Source organism: Nanorana parkeri, unplaced genomic scaffold (genome assembly GCF_000935625.1).
Source record: "Nanorana parkeri isolate BGI_ZX_2015 unplaced genomic scaffold, ASM93562v1 scaffold909, whole genome shotgun sequence".
Lineage (NCBI taxonomy): Eukaryota > Metazoa > Chordata > Amphibia > Anura > Dicroglossidae > Nanorana > Nanorana parkeri.
In genome coordinates, this window is record NW_017307177.1 from 1 (window position 1) to 20,386 (window position 20,386).

Genomic DNA, 20,386 nt, shown 5'->3' on the forward strand with positions numbered 1-20,386 from the left:
TGCTTATGCTAGCAAGCACTAAATCAGGCAGGGGGTGAAGATAATACAGAGGTGACACACAATGTTAATAGGTAAGGAGTGAGAATAGAACTGAAAATTTTATAATACATATAAGAAAACCCATCTGGGCCTGGGGCCTTGCCGTTGGGCAGTTCTTTAATTACTGAGTTCAACTCTTTGGATGTTATAGGCCGGTTGAGGATTTGGAGTTCTTGTTGTGAGATATGAGGAAGGGGTTGTTCTAGGAGATAGTCCCTAATAGATTTTTTTAAAGCTGGATCTGCCAAATTAAATGCGGGGTCTTTTATATTATAAAGTTGGGTATAGTAGTCATGGAAGGTCGATGCTACCTTATCTGGAGAAAACTGTTCAGTACCCTTTGTGTCTCTAATAGAGTGTATAGAATTTTGGTTCTGATCTGCTTTAAGTTTATGGGCCAGCATAGTGTGGGCCTTATTTCCTCTTTCATAGAATTTCTGTTTGACTGAGAGCATCGATTTTTCCACTGTTGACATATCTAATTGTTGCATTTGGGATCGAACAGATAGACAAATATATAACAAATCTTACACGTACATTTGCTCAATTAAAATAGCACAAGACATCAACGATAGTTTGTTGTGCTCTTAACCATCCCTAGAGCAGACCTTGGCTAATTTCCTGTGACTGCTATTTGCCTAAGTAAACGTAAATGGAAACTGTGACAAGCGTATAAATGATAACACAAAGTAGGTTTAAAATATCTTTCAATAATTATTACGTTCATTTATGAATGACAACAGCAAAGTCAGTAAATGTATTATTTACATACTTAGATGCATTCAGTTCATTTATTTACCAGATGCAGTTGCATTAATGAAATAATTAAATGTATCCATCATAATTACATAACCAGACTTTCCATCTCACAATATGTCATTTTACATTATTATATTGATTAGCAATGGCTGTTTTTTTGTATGTGAAGCATCATCCTGGCAATGGAGTCTTGGTAATCACCACAACCAGCGTATTGCACAAGTTCCAGAACATCTACAGATTGGATGTTAAGACAGACAGGGATGTAGCTGCCCCACCAACTAAATCAAAGTGAATATTTTAAAGATATTAAAGGTTTCCTCACAAGCACTTTGGGCATGTGCTTAAAGAAGAACTGCAGGTATTTGTTTTTTAAATTAACCCTTGCAGGGGTGCTACCCCCTGCAAGGGTTAAGTGCTTGTTTTGGTCTAGGCCTGAAAATAATAAAAAGATATACTCACCCAATCCTCCGACAGTGGTCCCTGCAGCCTGGCTCCTCCTCCTCTGCAGCATCAGAGTGTCCCCAGTGTCCTCACATCCTATACACTGTGTATAGAACGTGATGATTTATGGACCTTAGACCGCTGCAACGGAGGGGGAGAGACGCTGCAGGGATCGGTCTAAGAGCAAAATGAGCACTTAACTCTTGCAGTGCAAAAGTAGCCCCACTACAAGGGCTAATAAAAAATGTACCCAGAGTTCTTTAACATTATATTTGCCATTTTGCATTGTTAATGTGACCAGGCCTAAAATGATTCTAAGGTAAAAACAGTTATATTAGAATGAAAATTATAATGTGCCTATAACTTGTGTTAGTGCACTGTAGCTGTACGTTGAGGTGCATTGGAAGCAGAATTATTGCACCCCAATACACAGCATCTGCATTAAATAATAATATACTGCTATACTGTACATGCTCTGTGCATAGCACCTAAAAAAAATGATGCAGGACATATTTTGTTGTACATTGCATTGACTACCTATTCAACATATGCATGCTATGCAGCGCACTGCATTTCAGTGTGAACAAGCCCTTACTCTTATAAAAAATATACTTCAGTATCTGTACAGCCACTAGGTCTTAAGTATTAAGATAAGGTTGTACACAGGGCCTAAAATTCTTACTATATTATGAATAATCCTTTGTATGCTAAGGACATGTACCAGAATTGATCTGCGAGGCTGCACAGAGAATATGATAACATCTACAAAATTGTAATAACCCAGCTATTGTGTAGCACAGTAAAACAGGAGGGAGACCTTGTAAATGTGCATAGCAAATATGGCACTCCCATGTACACATTTTTTTCAAGTTGTTGACTGCAAGTACCTGCGTTAGCTTTGATATCATTACCTGTGTCTCTGTGAAGCCCCTTGGGCCCTGGGCCCAGGCTGTACACGGGGCCTTAACCTGTCTCCAATTTAAAATGGAAAAAACAGACTGCTTGGATGGCTGCTCAGGATACTTTAAAACAAATCTCGCTTGAAAAAGTGGACCAAACATTTCTTTACTTAACTGGATGACTTTTAGCCATGATAGTTAGAGCATAGACCCAGACTAAACATATCAGACCAGTGAAAACAACTAATGGGACTATTATCATCAACTCCCCAGATGATATTTTCTCTGTCCTTTCTGCTTTTCATGCTTCCAGCCTACCTAAAGCAAATTAAAGTTCCAACTTTATGTTGAGTTCATCAATAGATCTTGGAAGCCCTATTTACACTCAGGAATATAGAAGAGGCTGTAGCAACTTTCCCCAACCATAAAACCTCCAATGCAGATGCCCTTCCGACTGAATTTTTCAAACGGTATGGTGGTCTATAGGTATATATAATACTCCTGCGCTAGTGTATCTGTAACCTAAAGTTTGCCAGCACTTTAAATGTACTTATACATCAACAGTGAGCAATAAACTTATATTAGGTGTGGTGCTGTGTGATCCCTATGTAAAGTGCTCTGCACTGAATCGCTCAACGTAAATATTACATATAATCTTCAATAGTTTAACCAAATATTGTGCTATACACTGTGTTGAACCAACCATCAATCTGTGACAGTGTTATTATAATCCACACTCTGTGTAATCACCATCTTTCCTTAATAGCGGGTCTTCCCTTCTACCTCTGTGCTTATGCTCTCACCTTCTAGGTTGGACCCGATATCAGTCTCAGGTCTACTGCACTTTCTGACCAATTCTTGAGGCCAACTACTCTCCGGGTCTTGCGTAACTTATAAGTACCACCCATACTGAATGAACAAATAATATCCAACCATAGTGCTTTCCACATAAACAACATTAAAAATAAAAGCTAAAAACCACTCACATTGAAATGTGGGTTTTCACCATAGCAATGCAGTGACTTGACGTCCTGTGCTGACAAACCCCCCATAGCCTGTATTCTGGCTGCTTTGGAGAATTTTCTTTTTGAACATTTAAAAATAGCTTTTCTGCAAGCCTTATTTCAGGTCCATAAACTTATTTTAATCCCACATCAAGGAAATAGTTAACTCAAATGAATTCAGAGACAGTTACATGGGCTAAATGGAAACCTTACAAACTAGGTAAAGAATGTGAGGGCTGCTATGCGTTTGCTCTCTTTTCACGCCTCTGTCTCCCCCTTGCTCCTGTAGTGAGGGAAGAGTATTTTCTCTTTCTAAGCCGAACACATGTTTAACTGACTTTGTGTTGTAATTAGATATATAGATGCGCGCTGATCAACATGCTGATGAACAACCTGATCTATAGCTTAATGAAGACACAATGTGATCCTTCTTTATTCTGTTTAATAAAGTTAATAAAAAAAAAAAAATGCAATTTCAGGCTTGGTTAGATGATGAGGTGCTGCTACCAGCTTCCTATGTCATTATGATTATGGTGAGAACCTAGGTATTCATACCTTCTGTAGCAGTTATGAATATGTGTCTATGCAACAGAGAGTGGGTTCCCTTTTCTACTTGCAGATGGTGAATTGGGAACACCTAGGAACTCTCATGTTGTAGGAGGACCAGAGTGATTCATGGGTGCAGGAGAATCAGAGATGTTAATTCCCACCACTTGAACAGACTACAAACACGTCTGTGGAAAAAAACAGACATTTCTGAAATAAAAAATGTAGGGGTAAGATGCACGGGCAACTTATCTTCAGAACTCCATTTTTTGTTGTCCTTATACACATGAAAAATACATCATACAATACAGTGAATCACCTTTAAAATAATTGTTTTTATTTTCGTTTAATGGCACTTCCATCAATTACTTGTAATGAAACAAACAGGCACATTATACATAACTTTGCTTATTTGCTGTGGGATAGCTATATGATTGACAGGCATTAAACACTATCTGTACTGAGCTCACCTCTAGGTTTTCACTTTGTGACTTCTACCCCTGTGAACACTCAGATTGATCTGAACAGCTTTCACAAAACAGTCTTGTAAAAGGCAGTTAGGACAGGATATAATTCCTTCCCTTTAATAATAGTACATACACAAAACATTTGACTCGGAATCTCATTATGAGAATGTTCAATACGGAGTCTGCATTTTGGAGCATGGAAATAAAATGAAGACTTTGAAGTGGTCAATAGCCAGCATTGATTCATGTAGTTGGACATAAAAACTAGTGTTAAATAAAATGCAAAATTACCTTCTTACACTAAAGGGGTCTAATTATACATTTTTTTCACCCAATATTTACTTTAATTTGCTTCAATTGAAAAATGTGTAGATCCTTAAGTTAAAAAGGGGCTAGAAGCTCTGTCAGGTTTTATAGCCATGTATGTCCCTATTGGAGGATTTCCTCACTTCCTATTTCAGTAAGATGGGGACAAATTTAGATGTAAAAACAATTTTTTTAGTGCGGAATGTTTGAGAACTTTTGTCGGGTCTTTATTGCTGTAAAATTCCTGTTCCAGTGACAGTGGCTGGAAGCAGAAATGTTCCTAAACACCCAGATGGCACAAAAAAAGCAGTTACAGGTTAGGTAAGCGGGATACCACGGTCTTACCAGCAGCCGTGGAACTTTAAACCCCAGTATACCTTTTTTGACCAGAGCTTGACAGGTTTGTAGAGATTACTGCAGACCCACAGTAGCTGGGTGACAGACAGACAGACTGACTTTCCCCGAAAATAAGACCTAGTACTATTTTTGGGAATTGCTAAAATATACCCCAAAATAAGACCTAGTTGTGAGCATTCCCAGGGCCAGTGGTGGCATAAGAGGGAACTTGAAGAGAGGCGGGAGAGAATCAGCGGTGCCAACGAAGCCAGCGCTAGAGGAAGCGAGGCGGCAGCGGAGGGAGCAGAGCCGCATAAGCCGATGCTTCCTCTATAGCACCAGCTCCCGTCACAGTGAGCAATACCAAATGCACTCCGACTGTGAGGAATCGATAGTGAAAGCGCGCTTCCCTCATTCTGGCCAGCGATTGGTTACCAAATTGCTCTTGGAATGGTACGGCACCCCTGATCACCACATTTTTGTACATGAATACATGTAGACTGTTGTACATGAATAAGTGTGGATTGTTGTACATTAAAAAAAAAATAAGACGTACCCCAAAAATAAGACCTAGTGTGTTTTTTTGAGCCAAAAAAAATATAAGAGACAGTGTCTTATTTTCAGGGAAACATGGTATGTGTATATGTACATTTTTTTTGATGAACTTAATAGTTACAATAGCATATTACAAGGTAGAGTAAAAGTAAATATCTGAATTCACTACTATTATGTGTAACAGAGAGGATTACTGTGATAGCATGGAAGATCATCCATAAGGTTCCTGAATTTGCTTAAACAACAACAAGTGATAGATTTATATGAAAGAAAGAAAGCAAGAAAGAATGCATCTACATAGTAACATTCACAGTACTCCCATGCACTCTGAATCCTTCACATAGATCATATACATGGGAAAAGCTTCTGTCAAATACTACATCATAAGTGTTTAGCGTATAGCATATGAAGTCTCATTGAGGATACAGTTAGGTGTCCTGTCCCTGACTGAGTGTTCTAAAACTTAACAGACATGGGAATCTGCTATATAAAACCTGGAAGAAGTTAGATTTTAAATGATCTGGAGTGCATAAGCCAAGATGTGATGGTTCTCTCAAAGCTCTTCCCGAATTCGTTTATCTGTAGTCTTGATGTTCAAGTCCATTTTATCCACTTTTCCTCCCAAACGATCAATTATATCATCCTGTTCATCAATCTCAGACTGTAACCCCATGGCCAAGTTTTTTAATCGGCCTAAGCCTACAGACATTTCATCTGGAAGAGAGAGATAGGAAGTTACATAATATAGCTACAAAGTTAGTCAGGTTGAAAAAAAGTCCATCGAGTTCAACCTATTATGCGAGTGTTTAAAGCAGAATTCCAGCCAGGCATAAGATATAAATGAATGGCCCACAAATCTACATTCACCAACAACCTAGAATAATAAACTTGAATTTTACACTTTTTTCCTATACTAAAGGTATGGCTGACTAGCACTTCCGTCCTTCTCTTATGCGATTCCTTTCTGTATTTTGATCAGCTTTGCTTGTGTACAGTACATGTGCAAAATCATTCCAGGAAACTGTCATTTTTTAAAGTTTTATTTGCACTTCTGTGGATACTGTACAACCGCTGTCATTACTGTATATGTAATCATACTGTAAAAATGTAGGTATTCTATGAGCTCAATAAACAGCGTCTGAAAAAAAATTCAATAGCCCATTACAAGATAAAATAACAAAACCAGCTTTGGATGCAATATTTCCCTTAAGTGCCCATTCACTCTGAGCATTTAATCGTGCAATTTCTGCCGCGATAGCGCGCATATTCGCTGCGCGATATCGCAAGAAGTCGCTCGTCCAATGATTTTCAATGGAGCTGTTCTATGTGCAGGACCCTTTTTTCCGTGGATGTCGTGCGATTTTCTCTTTTTGCATGCAGTCCGACCGCGTGGAAATCCGAGGCAAGTGTCGCTCAGTGTGAATGGGGCCTAAGGGCCAGTTCACACCACAAACTCCACGTTCCAATGCATTCGACCTCTGGAACGCAAGCCGGCTCTCTGTGTTCAGGGGTGGGAGGGGGCGTGGCGGTGCATTGAAGTCAATGGCACCGCAGCCACGCCCCCCGCCCGAGGTGTGATTGGCGGCAATCGAACATGTGGCACATTAGTGCCTGCGCTCCGGTCCAGTGCGTCCTGCAAAAATAATGCAAGCACTAATGTGCCTGCGTTACTGATGCCGGCGGGTGGCGTGGCTGCAGTGCCATTGACTCCCGCCCCCAAACACAGGGAGCCGGCTTGCGTTCCAGAGGCCGAACGCACTGGAATGCAGAGTTTGTGGTGTGAACTGGCCCTTAATCCAGAGATTTCCCATGCAGTACTTTTTTCTACCACTAGATGTCCTCAGCCTGCTGGCCAGCATCCTTTAACCCACTTCCTCTAAATACAGGACCTGCCCCTGCCTGTTACTGGACAGTGAAAGCAGAAGCAGCACAGTGATCTGCTGCCGCCGTTGTATCTTCTATACAAGGGCTGCAAGATACTGATACCAGGTCAAAGTCTTACAAATACTTAAACTGCTCACATTAAAAAATACATTTAATCATATATTAAAGAAGAACAAGGGCATACATACTTAACCCTTCCAGTGGGGCTACCCCCGCACTGCAAGGGTTAAGTACTCGCTTTTATCTAGGGACAAAAAACAGAAAATATACTCATCTGAACCTTGCAGCCAGATGGTTGTAAGATTGGACCCCCCCAGCCCGTCTGCTCATCTGGTGCAGCGATGGAATGTACCTTAGCGTCCTCATGCCCTATACACTGTTAGGAGGTGATGACTGACAGAACCTTAGACCGCCGGAGTGGAGGGGGAGTGAGGTTGCAGGGACTGGTCTAACAGCCAAAGTTCAGGTGAGTATAACTTTGCTATTTTCGTCCCTAGACCAAAACCAGTACTTAACCCTTGCAGTGCGGGAATAAACCCACTGCAAGTTTTAAGAATATGCATGCCTGCATTTCTATAGAGCTGCATTAATCTATGTATTTTACTGTATATCTGCATAAAATTCAGTCTTAACACCATGACACATTTTAGGCAAGTTGCTGGAATGATGTTAGAGTTTGCCACATGTATACACAGAGACCAAAATAAGGGAAAACTGCTCAGCCCAATACCAGGAGATACCTTTATGCTCTGGGAAATGTGCAGTTGTGGTCCTCAAGGTGTGTATGAAGTAATTGGGTTATTTATATTACTATTATATTCATTAATTACTTAATAAAGTGTAAGGACAATGCAGGAACATATTAGTGCAAAAGAAACGGCTTACCTAAATTATTATCAACTTTCATATGGTATTCTTGGAGCACCCGATTTTTGGATGGATATCCAGATCCTGCTGCACCCACGTTACTGCTGTTATCTACAAACAAAGGAAATGTTATACAAAGAAAAATAAATTTGCCTTAAATTGAAGAAATGTATTGAAACAAAATCTAGGACTGAAAGTTCTAGCTAACTTGTTTTCTATTGGTGTGATGTATTAGGTCTCGCACGTGGTTACTGATAACCGTTCATCTATATATTTAAAGTCAGTTGTGCGACAGAAGGTTATGGATACAAAAAAAAATACGCTCACAAAATCTTAATAAAACCACTAAAGTAAACCTATAACGAAAGAAACACTGATTCTTCTGTCAGTGGATATTTTAACTAAGAATATGTTACTAGATCTTCCTTTACTTCCTGGAACTCTGGCAAATGTGACTAGGACATGTGACCATGCACATCATCTCAGGGGAGAAAAATGCCTTTCCCTGAGATCTCATGAGATTACAGATGAGACTTCCCAGCAATGCTCTGCTGATGTAACCTTCCCAGGATGCAATGCTTGGGCACGATTACATAATTTATACCAAAGTGGACCAGGAAGTGGAAAAACAATAATTGTAAGTAAAATAAAAATATGTTTGTTTGTTTAGCGCATGAATGTAAGATGATTTCATATCAGTATGCAGAGTTGTATGCTGATGTGATTTTTAGTCAAGGGGGTAAAGGTCCACTTCAAAGCAAACCTGTGCTTGTCTCATGTAGGCCAAAGCAACAGGTTCAGTTTAATGTACTCCTGAGCTTAGTATCCCTTTAAGATGACCTCACTGATCCCTCCCTCCTTCTGCAGAGATGTCTACTTACCGAGTTCCAACAGCTCCAGGCAACGTTATTTGTTTACATCATGCGACAGATGCCTTCCTCTCCTGGCCGCATCTGTGCTACAGATCCTAACTGTGCAGGCGTGGCTAGGAGAAGGAGCCGTCCACTGCAGGACATAAATAGAGGCCGGGCCCATCAGAACTCTGTTAGTTTGCATCTGCGCAGGCGGAGGGATTGGTAACATCATCTTAAAGGGGCCAAAAATGTTAAAGGTTGTTTTGAAGTGCACTTATCCTTTAAAAAAAACCACACCATTGGAATACTGTCATATATGGTAGGAGAGCAAGTAAACCACTGAGTATAAAACAGGATAGTTCTCAAAACTGACATACTTTTAGGCCTCATGCACACAGGCATAGAACACTCTGCATTCAGATGCATAATTTAGGGATCGTGAACACAACATACAATCCTTTGGTTTCAGATCGGTAATTTTTATGGATCTGAACACAGCAGTGTTGTATTTCATGATCCCATGCACAGTGACCCGTAAAGCAAAAATGTTAAGATCTGTGTTGGAGGACTTGCACATGGAGTGTATTTATGCTATAAAAAATGGAATGTGTGCCAACCAACGTTTACATGTGTACAGCGCAAATGTACTCTAATGGAGCCACAGCAGCCTAGCAACCAACGGCGCTAGGCGGCAGGAGATGCCTGTGTCTCAGCAACCAAGAGGGCTGGGCAGCAGGAGCCATCTGCATTAGAGTAATCAAGGGTGCAAAATGGGCACTAGATGGCAGAAGCCTCCTGCACCCTAGCAACCAATAGAGCCGCTAGGGTACACATGCGCCATACGTTGTACACATGTAAACGTAAGCTCAAACTATACATGCGTATGGTGTATGGACAAGATTTTACCTAGGCTCTTACAGTCAGCAAAATCCTACATAATATCACACACCAGTGTGCATGAAGCCTAAAATGTGCAGGTTTTTTGAACATCATACTGATCCTGGTCTCAGTACATAAGGAATCATTGACCTGGAACAAGCACACAGCCAGTAGCGTCTTAAAATAAATAAATTTATATATATATATATTACAATTAAGCAGTGACAGCCATCCTATTTAGGTCTTCACAAGGTTCCCATTAACTTGCTGGACCAACACATCACACCAGTCTTACTTGTTTTTACATACCTAAAGTGTCACGTTTCAGGAGGTTTGGATGAGTAGCTTCATATCTGTCCTCATGCACTTTGCTGCTCGTCATTGCTTCCTCCAATCTAGACAACAGAATTTACACAGCTCAGAATTAAATACCTTTTAATGGATTTTATTATCTAGAGCGAGGGTAGTCGCTCGCGTTCTAATGGAAACTAAATTCTAAAAGGAAGCAATATCTCAATTTCACAAATCAGATTCTCTTGAATCCTGTCATATTCATTCTCAGGTTTGCTCGTGTGTCTTATCCCGATCACTGGGCTGGCAGTATGCATCCCTTCATACAATTTCCTGTCACCTGTTTACTTGTGTCTTTGCCCTCTCTACACCTGTGTCTCCTCTGCTCTGTGCTTGTGGCTGTTTAGGAGCTTGGTTTGACAGTCTGTCCTGACTTGACCTGCAAACCCCCATCTCTTTTTACATATGGCATTTACCTCCTGCCCTTGTTTGACAGCTGACCTTTAGTGGCTTCTGATCCTGTCCGAGTATCTAGACCTATATCCTGCTGCCTCAAGTTATCCCACTGCTTGGTGTCCTTAATGAACCGGCCAACATTCGCTCAGTGGGTGGCCCTGTCTGCTGGCCCCCCTGCCAGACATCCTTAGACTGAAAAATCAAAGGAGCCGGGCAGAAAATTGTTGACTAAACAGAGCCTGCATGCAATCAGTATTTTGACAGCCGGTGGGGCCACCAGTCAATATACAATAGCCACAGTGGGAGATCCCTCCATCTGAGCTGTTTATTGTCGATGGGGTAACCAGCTAGATTTTTTTCTTTAAGCCTCAAAGCTGAAAAAAAATAAAAAATCTTCAGTGTATGTAGTGTATACTTGATGATTGGCACTGCATTTGATCATGTCTGTTCTTCTGTTAATAAAGCAGTTCTGGGGACCTAAGCCTCTGCCACCTGCTGATGACACTGTGCATTTCTGTTTGTCCCTCTGTCCTGTTTCTCTGGAACCCCGGCATCCATTACCGCTTGACCTTGTTTAACTTTCCTAAAAAATGTTTTTTTACCAAAAAAAAAAAAACCAATGCATCCACCACTTCCATTACTAAGTAATCTCCTGTGTCCCAAAAGAGAAGTAAAGCCAAAAAAAGAGTTTAGCTTTGCTTCTCTTTTAAACAAATCTGTCTCTACAATGCATCAATAGGCTTTTAGTTATAGCATTTGATTCTTAGAAAGGCGTGATGGTTAACACCCTAAGGATGGAGGCAATCATCTAAGTTCTGAACGTAATCAAAAACATAGAAAATGAGCTAGAAGTCTGTTCAACCATAATTCACATTAAGTGTACCCACACTTATTATGTATAGCTTTTTTTTTTTTTTTTTTAGGAGGACAAATAGGGCTTTCGTTTGATATCAAATATTTATAACATTAACTGTAATTATATATGAATAAAATCTAACCAAGTATGAGAAATTAAGACATTTTCATTTTTTCCTCAAACATGGTTTGAGGAACACATAGGTTTTACTGCAAAAAAAACAAACAGCCATAATTGTATTCTACAATGTTAGCGCTGAAGGGGTTATTTTTTTCCATTTAAATAAAAGAATTAAAAATAGGTAATAACTAACCAAGGTTAAAATGATAATTTAAAAAACACCTGCATATGCCAAAAACAGTGCTACTGTACTGATAAGTTATAAACTGATAATCATTAATGGGTAATTTTTTTTAATAAAAGTTTTTTTTTTTAATTATTATTACTTTTGGGACACTTGGTAGCACCGGCTCTTCTTGGACACTTTGTAGCACTGATCTACTTCTCTCGCCTCAGATCACACTGAGGAGAGAGAGAAGCAGAGGCAACGCTGATTTGAATCATTGGCTGTCACAGTGTGTTACTGATGGCAGTGACTACTTGTTACTGCGATCACGTGAGCAGAATTAGAGATTGCCTGGTAAGTATAACGGAGGGGGGAGTGCGGGGGGACAGAAGGGCTGCCGCCCTAACGTCTTTAAAGCCCATGCTTTCCAGGACAACATGGAACGTCCTAACGTCTGAGAGAGGTTAAAGTACAGACAAAACTGAAAGAAAGTAAAAGTGATTTACTTGTTGCTAGCTTTGTAATCATAGGCTCCATTTTGTGGGGGTGTCTCAGCAGGTTTGGCTTTGAAATAGTTGGTGAAACCACTAAACATGCTCTTGATGCTATTAATATGCCTCTGACTGGTCTTCATATCTTGTTCCATCTTATCCACCATCTTTTCTGTGCGTTTTAAGGCCTCTCCCTGACGCATTAGTTCCTGCAGACAAAAATAAAACACATTCGAATTAGACCCCATTCACAGCAGTGTTGTGCAGTTAAAGTGTACATCAACCCAATTACTAAAATGTCTTATAATCTTTAAAAATGTTAATATATCTTTCTAAATATTTGTAAATCTGCAGCTTTTATTAAAAAGCGCTTAGGGGCTGATTTATAACACTTCAACCCACCATATAGCTGGGGTGAATGTCGTTCATATGTCACTAACGTCACTAGATGGGGCCCACATGCACTTCATTACCAGACGAACATCGTGCACAAATGAAGAACTGTGGTTGAGAAAGAAGTCAGATGTTACGTAACCAAGTGAAAATACTCTCAATTCTAAGAAAGCAATGCTTTACTTCACAGTATTATAGCGGAGGGTTTCTTTTACTTTTGGATTCATCATCTACCCTGAAATGATTATTCTCTAGTTGCTACCCAAACCCTACACTACAGCTTTCTAGATCTTGCATGAGAAAAAGCTAAAACAGCTGCATGAAGGGTGGAATAAACAGATCTATGATTGTTACCTGTGCTGTAAACCAGAGGTTCTAGTTACACATTACATTTCTCAGCTAGAGGTGGGTGGGATTGGGGTGGAAATTATGCTGGAGATAAAACTCAATCTTTCAAAACCTGAGCTCATGATATTTCCTCCTGCCCGTGCACCTTCCCCCAACTTTTCCCTTGAGATTGTTAACACAACTATCCAACCCTCCCCCACATGCCAAGGTCCTAGGTGCCCTCCTTGACTCAGACCCCACCTTTCTTCCCCTTATCCAAAGCCTGCCGCCTTCACCTTCGTAAACATCTCGAAAATACGCCCTTTCCTCACCAAGGAAACCGCTAAATTACTCATCCACTCACTTGTTATATCTCGTCTTAACTATTGCAACTCCCTCCTCATTGGCCTACCTCTACACAGGCTATCCCCCTTCAGTCTATCATGAATGCACCTGCCAGACTCAGTCACCTAACCAACCGCTCAGTGTCTGCAAACCCCCCTCTGCTAATCCCTACACAGGCTTCCATTATCCCAAAGGATAAAGTTCAAAATATTAACAACCAGTTACAAAGCTATCCACAACTCTGCCCCGGCTATATCTCAAACCTGGTATTACCCTAACCGTCCCCTCCGCTCTTCAAATGACCTTCTACTTTCCAGCTCCCTCATCAACTCCTCCCATGCTCACCTCCAGGCCTTCACTAGAGCCTCTCCCATCCTATGGAACTCTCTACCCCAACCTGTCCGTCTATCTCACACTCTGACTGCCTTTAGGCGATCCCTTAAGACTCATCTCTTCAGGGAAGCCTATCCCACCTGAACCTAACCACTGAACTATCACTTTATCAAACAATTGATCCCCACACAGCTCCCTCCTCATGTATCACTTCCCCCTCCCTTTTAGACTGTAAGCCCTCAGGGGCAGGGCCCTCCTTACCATCTTGTCTTAAATTGTACTGCAATTGTAATGTCTCCCTTATATTGTAAAGCGCTAAGCAAACTGTTGGCGCTTATAAATCCCGTATAATAATAATAATAAACGTCTCTAGAATCTCAGGCTGTGTAAAACAAAAAGTTGTATATTGACCCATTTAGCCAAAAATAGCTATGTAGAGATTAACTCCAGCCAACCCCAGTTTTTATAGTTAGAACTCCTGTCAGGTTTTTAATGTCAGTAGATTTCTCTGTCATATTTGAAAAGCAGTCTGTATTCACTTAGAAAATATTTTTCTCTTTCTGTTTTTCACCTGAATAGGAAGTGAGGAGAATTTTCTCCCTTATGGGCACACAGACAACAATCATATCCTATAGCTCGGGGGTAGGCAAAATCCAGCCCTCCAGCTGTGGTGAACCTACAAATCCCATTATGCATCTGTCCCTGGGAGTCATGTCTGTGGCTGCTAAAGTCTTGCAATGCCTAATGGGATTTTAAGTTGCACCACAGCTGGAGGGCCGGCGTTCACCTACCCCTATTATAGATAAATTAATCCAGAACCTGACCCTTAACACCACTGATAGGGAATGCACAACTATAGGTGATCCCATATTATAGTTCATAAAACCCCAAAGTAAGCATCAGTTGTTTATCAAGGGTTCAACCGGATGAGTGACAAAACGCGCTAAAACGTTAGTACGTTCAGAAGGCCTCGATCAGATTTTCCTCCACTCTATTGATGTTTCAGGGGGCCTCACAGAACCAAGCACAGACGTCTTATCAACTTGAGGAAGGGGTCCTGTGAGGTCCCAGAAACATTTGTCACCTGTCTTTTTGAGCCCTCAATAAACAACTGGGGCTTATCATGGGTTATTGACTCTATATTATGAGCAATAAAATCCTGTCGCAGGTTTTAACACTTCCTCCATTTACTAAAATAAAAAAAGTATTTTAATTGCTGTCCGATACATAAAAGGACGGTAGTAGAAAAAGACCAAGTGGTTCATTGAGTCTGCCCTTTTTTATTGGTTCGTTTGTTTTCTTCGTTTTAACCTTTTTGGCTGATTATAAATCGATGTTTGTCCCAAGCTCATTTAAATCTTTCCCTTTTGTGGAGAGATTTTCCTTCTTCTCTGACAACAAATAGAGATATAAAGAATTTAGTAGTAGTCTTTTTGAGTCATTTTGAACTACACATTATAACCTAATTTTCTATGTCCAGTATAAAGATCAGAAAACAATTCAATATTATGCAATTCTTAGGCCTCGTTAGACAGGCAACATGCTCCACCAGACCTACACAATTGCAGCGCAATCCTATAGACTGCAATGGTCGAGTCTAGCATGCAGCCCCACTTAGCACACGCAACATGCATGTACGCAACTTTCATCTTTGTAATATCCCCTTTGCACACCGTACCGTTATACCACAGAATCCAACAGTTGCTGGAACAACTGGTGGATGGCGCCACAGCATACAATCTAGAACAGTGGTTCTCAACCTGTGTAACCTCAAGACCCACATTTGTCCTTGGTCATTAAGTCATGACCCAAGTTGCACTGCAATGGAACGCAGTGTGGGCTGCTGTGCTGTGACGGAGCTCCATCCATATGTGCATCCACTTATTCTGGCTCCTGGCACCCCTGCAGGGTGTGCAAGGAAGCTCTATGTCACATCACTCCGGTCCAGGCACCTCTACAGGACACGTGAGGGAGCTTTAAGCAATGCATGTATGGATGGAGCCTCCTTGCGGCCATACCCCAAGTCCACCCCACCTGAAGCTGACACTTGGCACCGGGCAGCATATTGCGAATGGCTGCTTGGCATGAGAACTGACACTCCTGCGCTAGGGGGAGGCTGAGGAGCCTCTCACCTAGAAAAGTGGAAGGCACGCGAGGACCCATTGAACACGGGGTCATGACCCACCAGTTGACAACCAAGGTTCTAGAAGATATGTTGTCCGCACACCATTCTGCTTTGGAATGTCATCTTTATTCATATTCCTTTAGCATTCACATGTCATGCTAAAGGAATATGAATAAAGATGACATTCCGAAGCAAAATTGTGTGTGCGGACAACATATCTTCTAGAATGCATGTTTAAAAGCCTCAGCGGCAATCATTTTAGCATTTTGGTGTTAGGTTGGGGGGCAGAAAAAATGTGGATCATACACTTGTTTTTACCACACGCCTATGACCAGTCTTTCAACTGAAAACACTTTCATTTGACACTTTAACTATCTCACTTTACAAGCACTTGACAGTATTTTGTCTACTCATGGCAGGAGGAGTAAAGACCGCATAATCATAATAATAATTTAAAAAAAACAAACACCCGGTCAGTGAACACCAATGAACTCACCTCTGCAGTTTCAACCCCAACCTTCTCCGATTCATAAATGAGGGATAGTGACTTATTACTACTGTCCACCGTGTTCTGTGCCCTCCACATCACTTCTTGCTGCAGAGACCTCTTTCCGTCCATTTCCTCCCTTCTTCTCCGCTCTGCGGGGTCTTCATTCCAGCTCACAGGCTTGAAGTCTTCATCCTCATCCTCGTCAAAGGGGTTATAGCTTTTAGACATGATGGAGAGCCTACTGTTCTTCTAAACTGTGGTATGACATAAGAGGTACATGTTTTATTACTGCAGCTCTAAAGACAAAAAAGTGTCCATTCCAATTGTCATACAATAAAAGGCATCGCTGATGGTCTCCAACAACTTTCCTGTTGCGCCATACTTGTTATGTAATAGGGAAAGTCCTGATATGGCTTCAGTAAATTAAAGCACTGTAGCCATTAGATAAACATGATAACCAGGCTCTAGCATTTTCAGAAGGAAAGGTCTGACCAAGCAGGCACCATATTACTCTAAACACATCTCTCAGATTTCTCTTTAAAGAAAACCAGTCAGCACTGGGCTTATGGGTATTTTATTCCACACTGCAAGGGTTAACTGCTAATTTATGTCTAGGTTTAAAAGTAACTGATATATTTACCTGAAGCTCAGAGCCGGCCGGCCGTCACAGCGCTCCCTTCAGCCAGCCCCCTCCTCTGCTGCAGCATTGTAGTCTTCCTCGACGTCCTCACAGCTATAGACTTTGTATACATGATGATTAATGGAATCGCTGCAGCAGAGTAGGAGAAAGGCTCCAGGAACCGGTCTCAGAAAGAGCCGGCTCAGAGCATCGGGTGAGTATTTTTTAAAACCTAGACAAAAACTGGGGGGGAAAGTGTGCTGTGAGCCACAATGTCACAGGAGGCCGGGCTCTCCTCCCGCACCGCCGCCCTCAGCCTTCTCTGGCCGATCAGGATGCATAGCGGTGTGGGGGGAGTCAGCTGTCAAAATAGACCGAACTGCTCACCCTCCTGTGACAGCTGATCCAGGATAGAGAATGGTATATAAACATTCAGCGATAAGCTGACCGCTGTTTGTAAATTACTGGACATAGTATGAGTTACTATCGTATGTACCAGTTGGGAAGTGATCTACATTACTTCCTGTTCATTCATAATTGTGGATATAGTAACTCATACTATATCCATAATGTATGAATGAACAGGAACACGCACACAGGGGATATCTGTCTAATTGTGTCCTCAATCTCTTTTTCTATTGTAAAAAGGGAAATATCAGAGGTCTATTTAGACCCTTAATAATTCCCCAAAGCTCCTAACAGTAAAGTAAAAAATAAAAATACTGAATATATTAAAAGTTAATAAAAAAATATTTATAAACATTTCAAAAGGTTAGAAAAAAAAATTTGTTTCGGTCTGACATTAAAGTTTTCGGTTTGAAATGTTCTTTTCGGTGCACCTCTAGTTAATCAAATTATTTCCTGGAGTTCTTCTTTATAGTGTATGTAAAGCCAAAAGCAAAAATGTAATACATTTCATATTACAAGTAGTGATGGGCTCGGGCGTGTTCGCAAGGGCCTCGTGCCGAGCCCGCCGGGAAGCTGTCAGCGCACACTCTCTCACTGTATTGTATCTTTGGACAAGCAGCATTACAGGGCAGGACTACAAACGCCTTCCTCTCTCTGCATAAGAAGGAGAATGGGTTCTGTAGTAATCAAAGATAACTGGGAACAATGTAACTGCAGCACATGAAGTTAACATGACAAGGTTGCTGACAGGATCAACAAGCAATCAATTTTTGGCAGATGTAAACACTTTCAACAGGCCAAATAAAAGGTTATTCAGATAACAGAGCCCTGTAGTTTTTTCGAGTTGGCCATAGACTATACAATCTTATTGTACAGTTTCCTTTAGAATAAAATGGGGACAAACCTAAACAACCAATTCTATTATTATCACATTACACAGGCCCTTGCATTACATAATTTCGGTTTATCAATCAGATTGTATAATGTAGGGTTACACTCTCTTAGCTATGGGCCTTGTAATTTAACAATAAGTTATTGCCGATGCTCAGCCTAATGCCAAATGATCGGTGTATGCCTGTGATCACCAATGCAGATCAGAGACTCTCCTGTGTACATGGAGAATGGGTTCCCTAACACTAAAGATAAGGTGGTGAACACAGCCCACTATCACACACTAAGAGCAGGGAACCGATCACATGACATTATCTTACCGCTTAAGGACGAAGGAAAACACTACTGCCGAGGGTCTTCCACTCACAGCGTTTCCACGAAACCCCCTCCCTCGCTCAGCTGACCCTAGTATCTCGATTCTCGCTACTTCCGCCCAAACTCTGACGGCCCTACACACTTCCGCCCTCCCTCTGGACTAAACCATTAAACGCTGGCAGGGGTGGTGCCAAGTAGCAATGTTCCCCTTGTCTACCAATATTGTGTATTATACCCATGTACTTTATTTTGCTTGTTACTACATGCTGTGCAGTTATTGGCTAGTGGCCTAGGTGCAGTCTAAGATTTCACCATTACTAGTCACTATAGTAACATGCACCGTCACTTCTCTATCGGTCATGTGATGAAGTTGTGTGATGACGTCATCTGACGGCTCCGGGAGGAAGATGGCGGCCAAGGGGGGCGGCGGAGCCTCCCGGGGGTTTTATTTTAACACCGTGCTGTCCCTGGCCCGCTCCCTGGCCGTGCAGAGGCCGGCGGCCCTGGAAAAGGTGAGCCCTTAGCCGGGGAGCGCTGTGTGAGGCGGACACCAGTTCTGTATTGGGGGTGTGAGGAGAGAGGTAGTCACCTGACTATCCATTGGGGAGCCCCGCTGTCACTGGAGCTGGCACAGTGCCTGACACATCTGAGTGCAGAGGATCACCTGTCAGTGACTGATACACAGCCCTGGTACACGGGGCTGGCTTCCAGTTACCTGTCATGGTGGTCATGTTCCAGCTCTATGAGGTGAACTGTGCTGTTTTTTTTTTTTTATTTACACTCCAGTCTGGTTCTGTTTTATTCCATATCCTCACAAACAGCAATAAAAACTCATCATTCCTATAGAAATTGTATCTGTAGATGAGCAGATTACCCCATACGCAAAAATATCTGATCCCACTCCACAACACAACATGCTGGCACTGCATTTAAAGGAACTCTTCTGATTACAGATTCATAGCAGGTCACCATTTCAAGTACAATTAAACCCTTTTTTTGCATATAACTCCTGCTAGCAAGTAGGAGATGTATGCAAAAACATTTAAAAAAAAAAAACAAGTTACCAAACAGGTTTAAAGGAGAATTATGAGATCAGTGAAAATCAATTATCCTCATAGTTCGAGCCGATGTGTGACAATGAAACTGTCACACGTCAGCTCAATAGATCGGGAAGTGAGTGAACACATACCGTCGCTCGCTCACTTCTCGATCATCTCCCTGGAGTGAGTGGTGAATGTCAGTCACCGCTCCCCGTAGGGATTCCCCCGCTCCAATACTCCAGTGCTGACTGGAGGAACGGACGGGGGAAGGGCTGGGCACTGCTTGCTCTGCCTCTAGATAGGCAGAGCCAGCTGTCACTCGCGCAGCTGGTTGGTTCTCGACAGCATTGTCGGGATCCGTCCCGGCTGCGGTGGTCTCAGTATATCGCGAGCCGTAGCTTGCGATATATTAAGCTTTGGGTCACGGGAGGAGGTTAGTATCTATCCTCCCGTGACCCTTAAAGGAGAACTATGAGGTGAGTGCTTTTCACTCACCTCATAGTTCTAGCCGACCTGTGACAATGAGATTGTCACAGGTCGGCTCAGTAGATCGGGAGGTGAGTGAACACATACCGGGTTCGCTCGCCTCTCGGTCCTGTCACGGCTCTCTGCTGTGACAGGGGGAGGGGCTGGATTCCCCTCTCCCCACCGTCCGAAGATCTGTAAACTCTCGAGTGGCCGTGAAGGATCATGAGGCGGGTGCATGCGCAGTAGAGATCTTTGGCCGGGAGAAGAGGAGAGACTCAGTGTAACTCAATGCACACAGACAGGCAGCCTGCACGTGGACAGACACCGTGGGACACAGAAGACACAGCGCTGGATCAGAGTCCTGAAAACTACAGGAAAGAAGATGATCGAATCAAAGGGGGGGATGTGACTTT

General features: G+C 41.9%; 2 protein-coding genes across 2 annotated transcripts in view; one reads left to right on the plus strand and one right to left on the minus strand.

Moving 5' to 3' along the window:
* Positions 1–5,647: 5,647 nt before the first annotated feature.
* On the minus strand, positions 5,648–16,482 carry SNAP29 (synaptosome associated protein 29). Its single transcript, XM_018566027.1, has 5 exons — positions 16,239–16,482; positions 12,235–12,428; positions 10,149–10,234; positions 8,125–8,217; positions 5,648–6,069 (listed from the first exon to the last, which is right to left on the minus strand). Exons 1-5 carry the CDS (start codon positions 16,458–16,460, stop codon positions 5,909–5,911), a joined length of 756 nt encoding a protein of 251 aa, XP_018421529.1. The 5' UTR covers positions 16,461–16,482; the 3' UTR covers positions 5,648–5,908.
* Positions 16,483–18,805: 2,323 nt separating this feature from the next.
* The window catches only part of PI4KA (phosphatidylinositol 4-kinase alpha), a 106,100-nt gene continuing 104,519 nt past the window's right edge, over positions 18,806–20,386 (plus strand). The window contains 1 exon segment of the mRNA XM_018566031.1: positions 18,806–18,977. Coding sequence (XP_018421533.1) covers positions 18,843–18,977 — 135 coding nt within the window. The 5' untranslated portion in view covers positions 18,806–18,842.

What these genes read in the sequence shown, in the direction of transcription:
- SNAP29 (XM_018566027.1), bottom strand. Translation starts at nt 16,460, where the DNA reads ATGTCTAAAAGCTATAACCCCTTTGACGAGGATGAGGATGAAGACTTC. An exon ending in GATTACAAAGCTAGCAACAA is followed by an intron (nt 10,235 to 12,234) that starts GTAAATCACTTT and finishes TCTGTTGTCTAG; the next exon opens with ATTGGAGGAAGCAATGACGA. An exon ending in GAAAGTTGATAATAATTTAG is followed by an intron (nt 6,070 to 8,124) that starts GTAAGCCGTTTC and finishes TCTCTCTTCCAG; the next exon opens with ATGAAATGTCTGTAGGCTTA.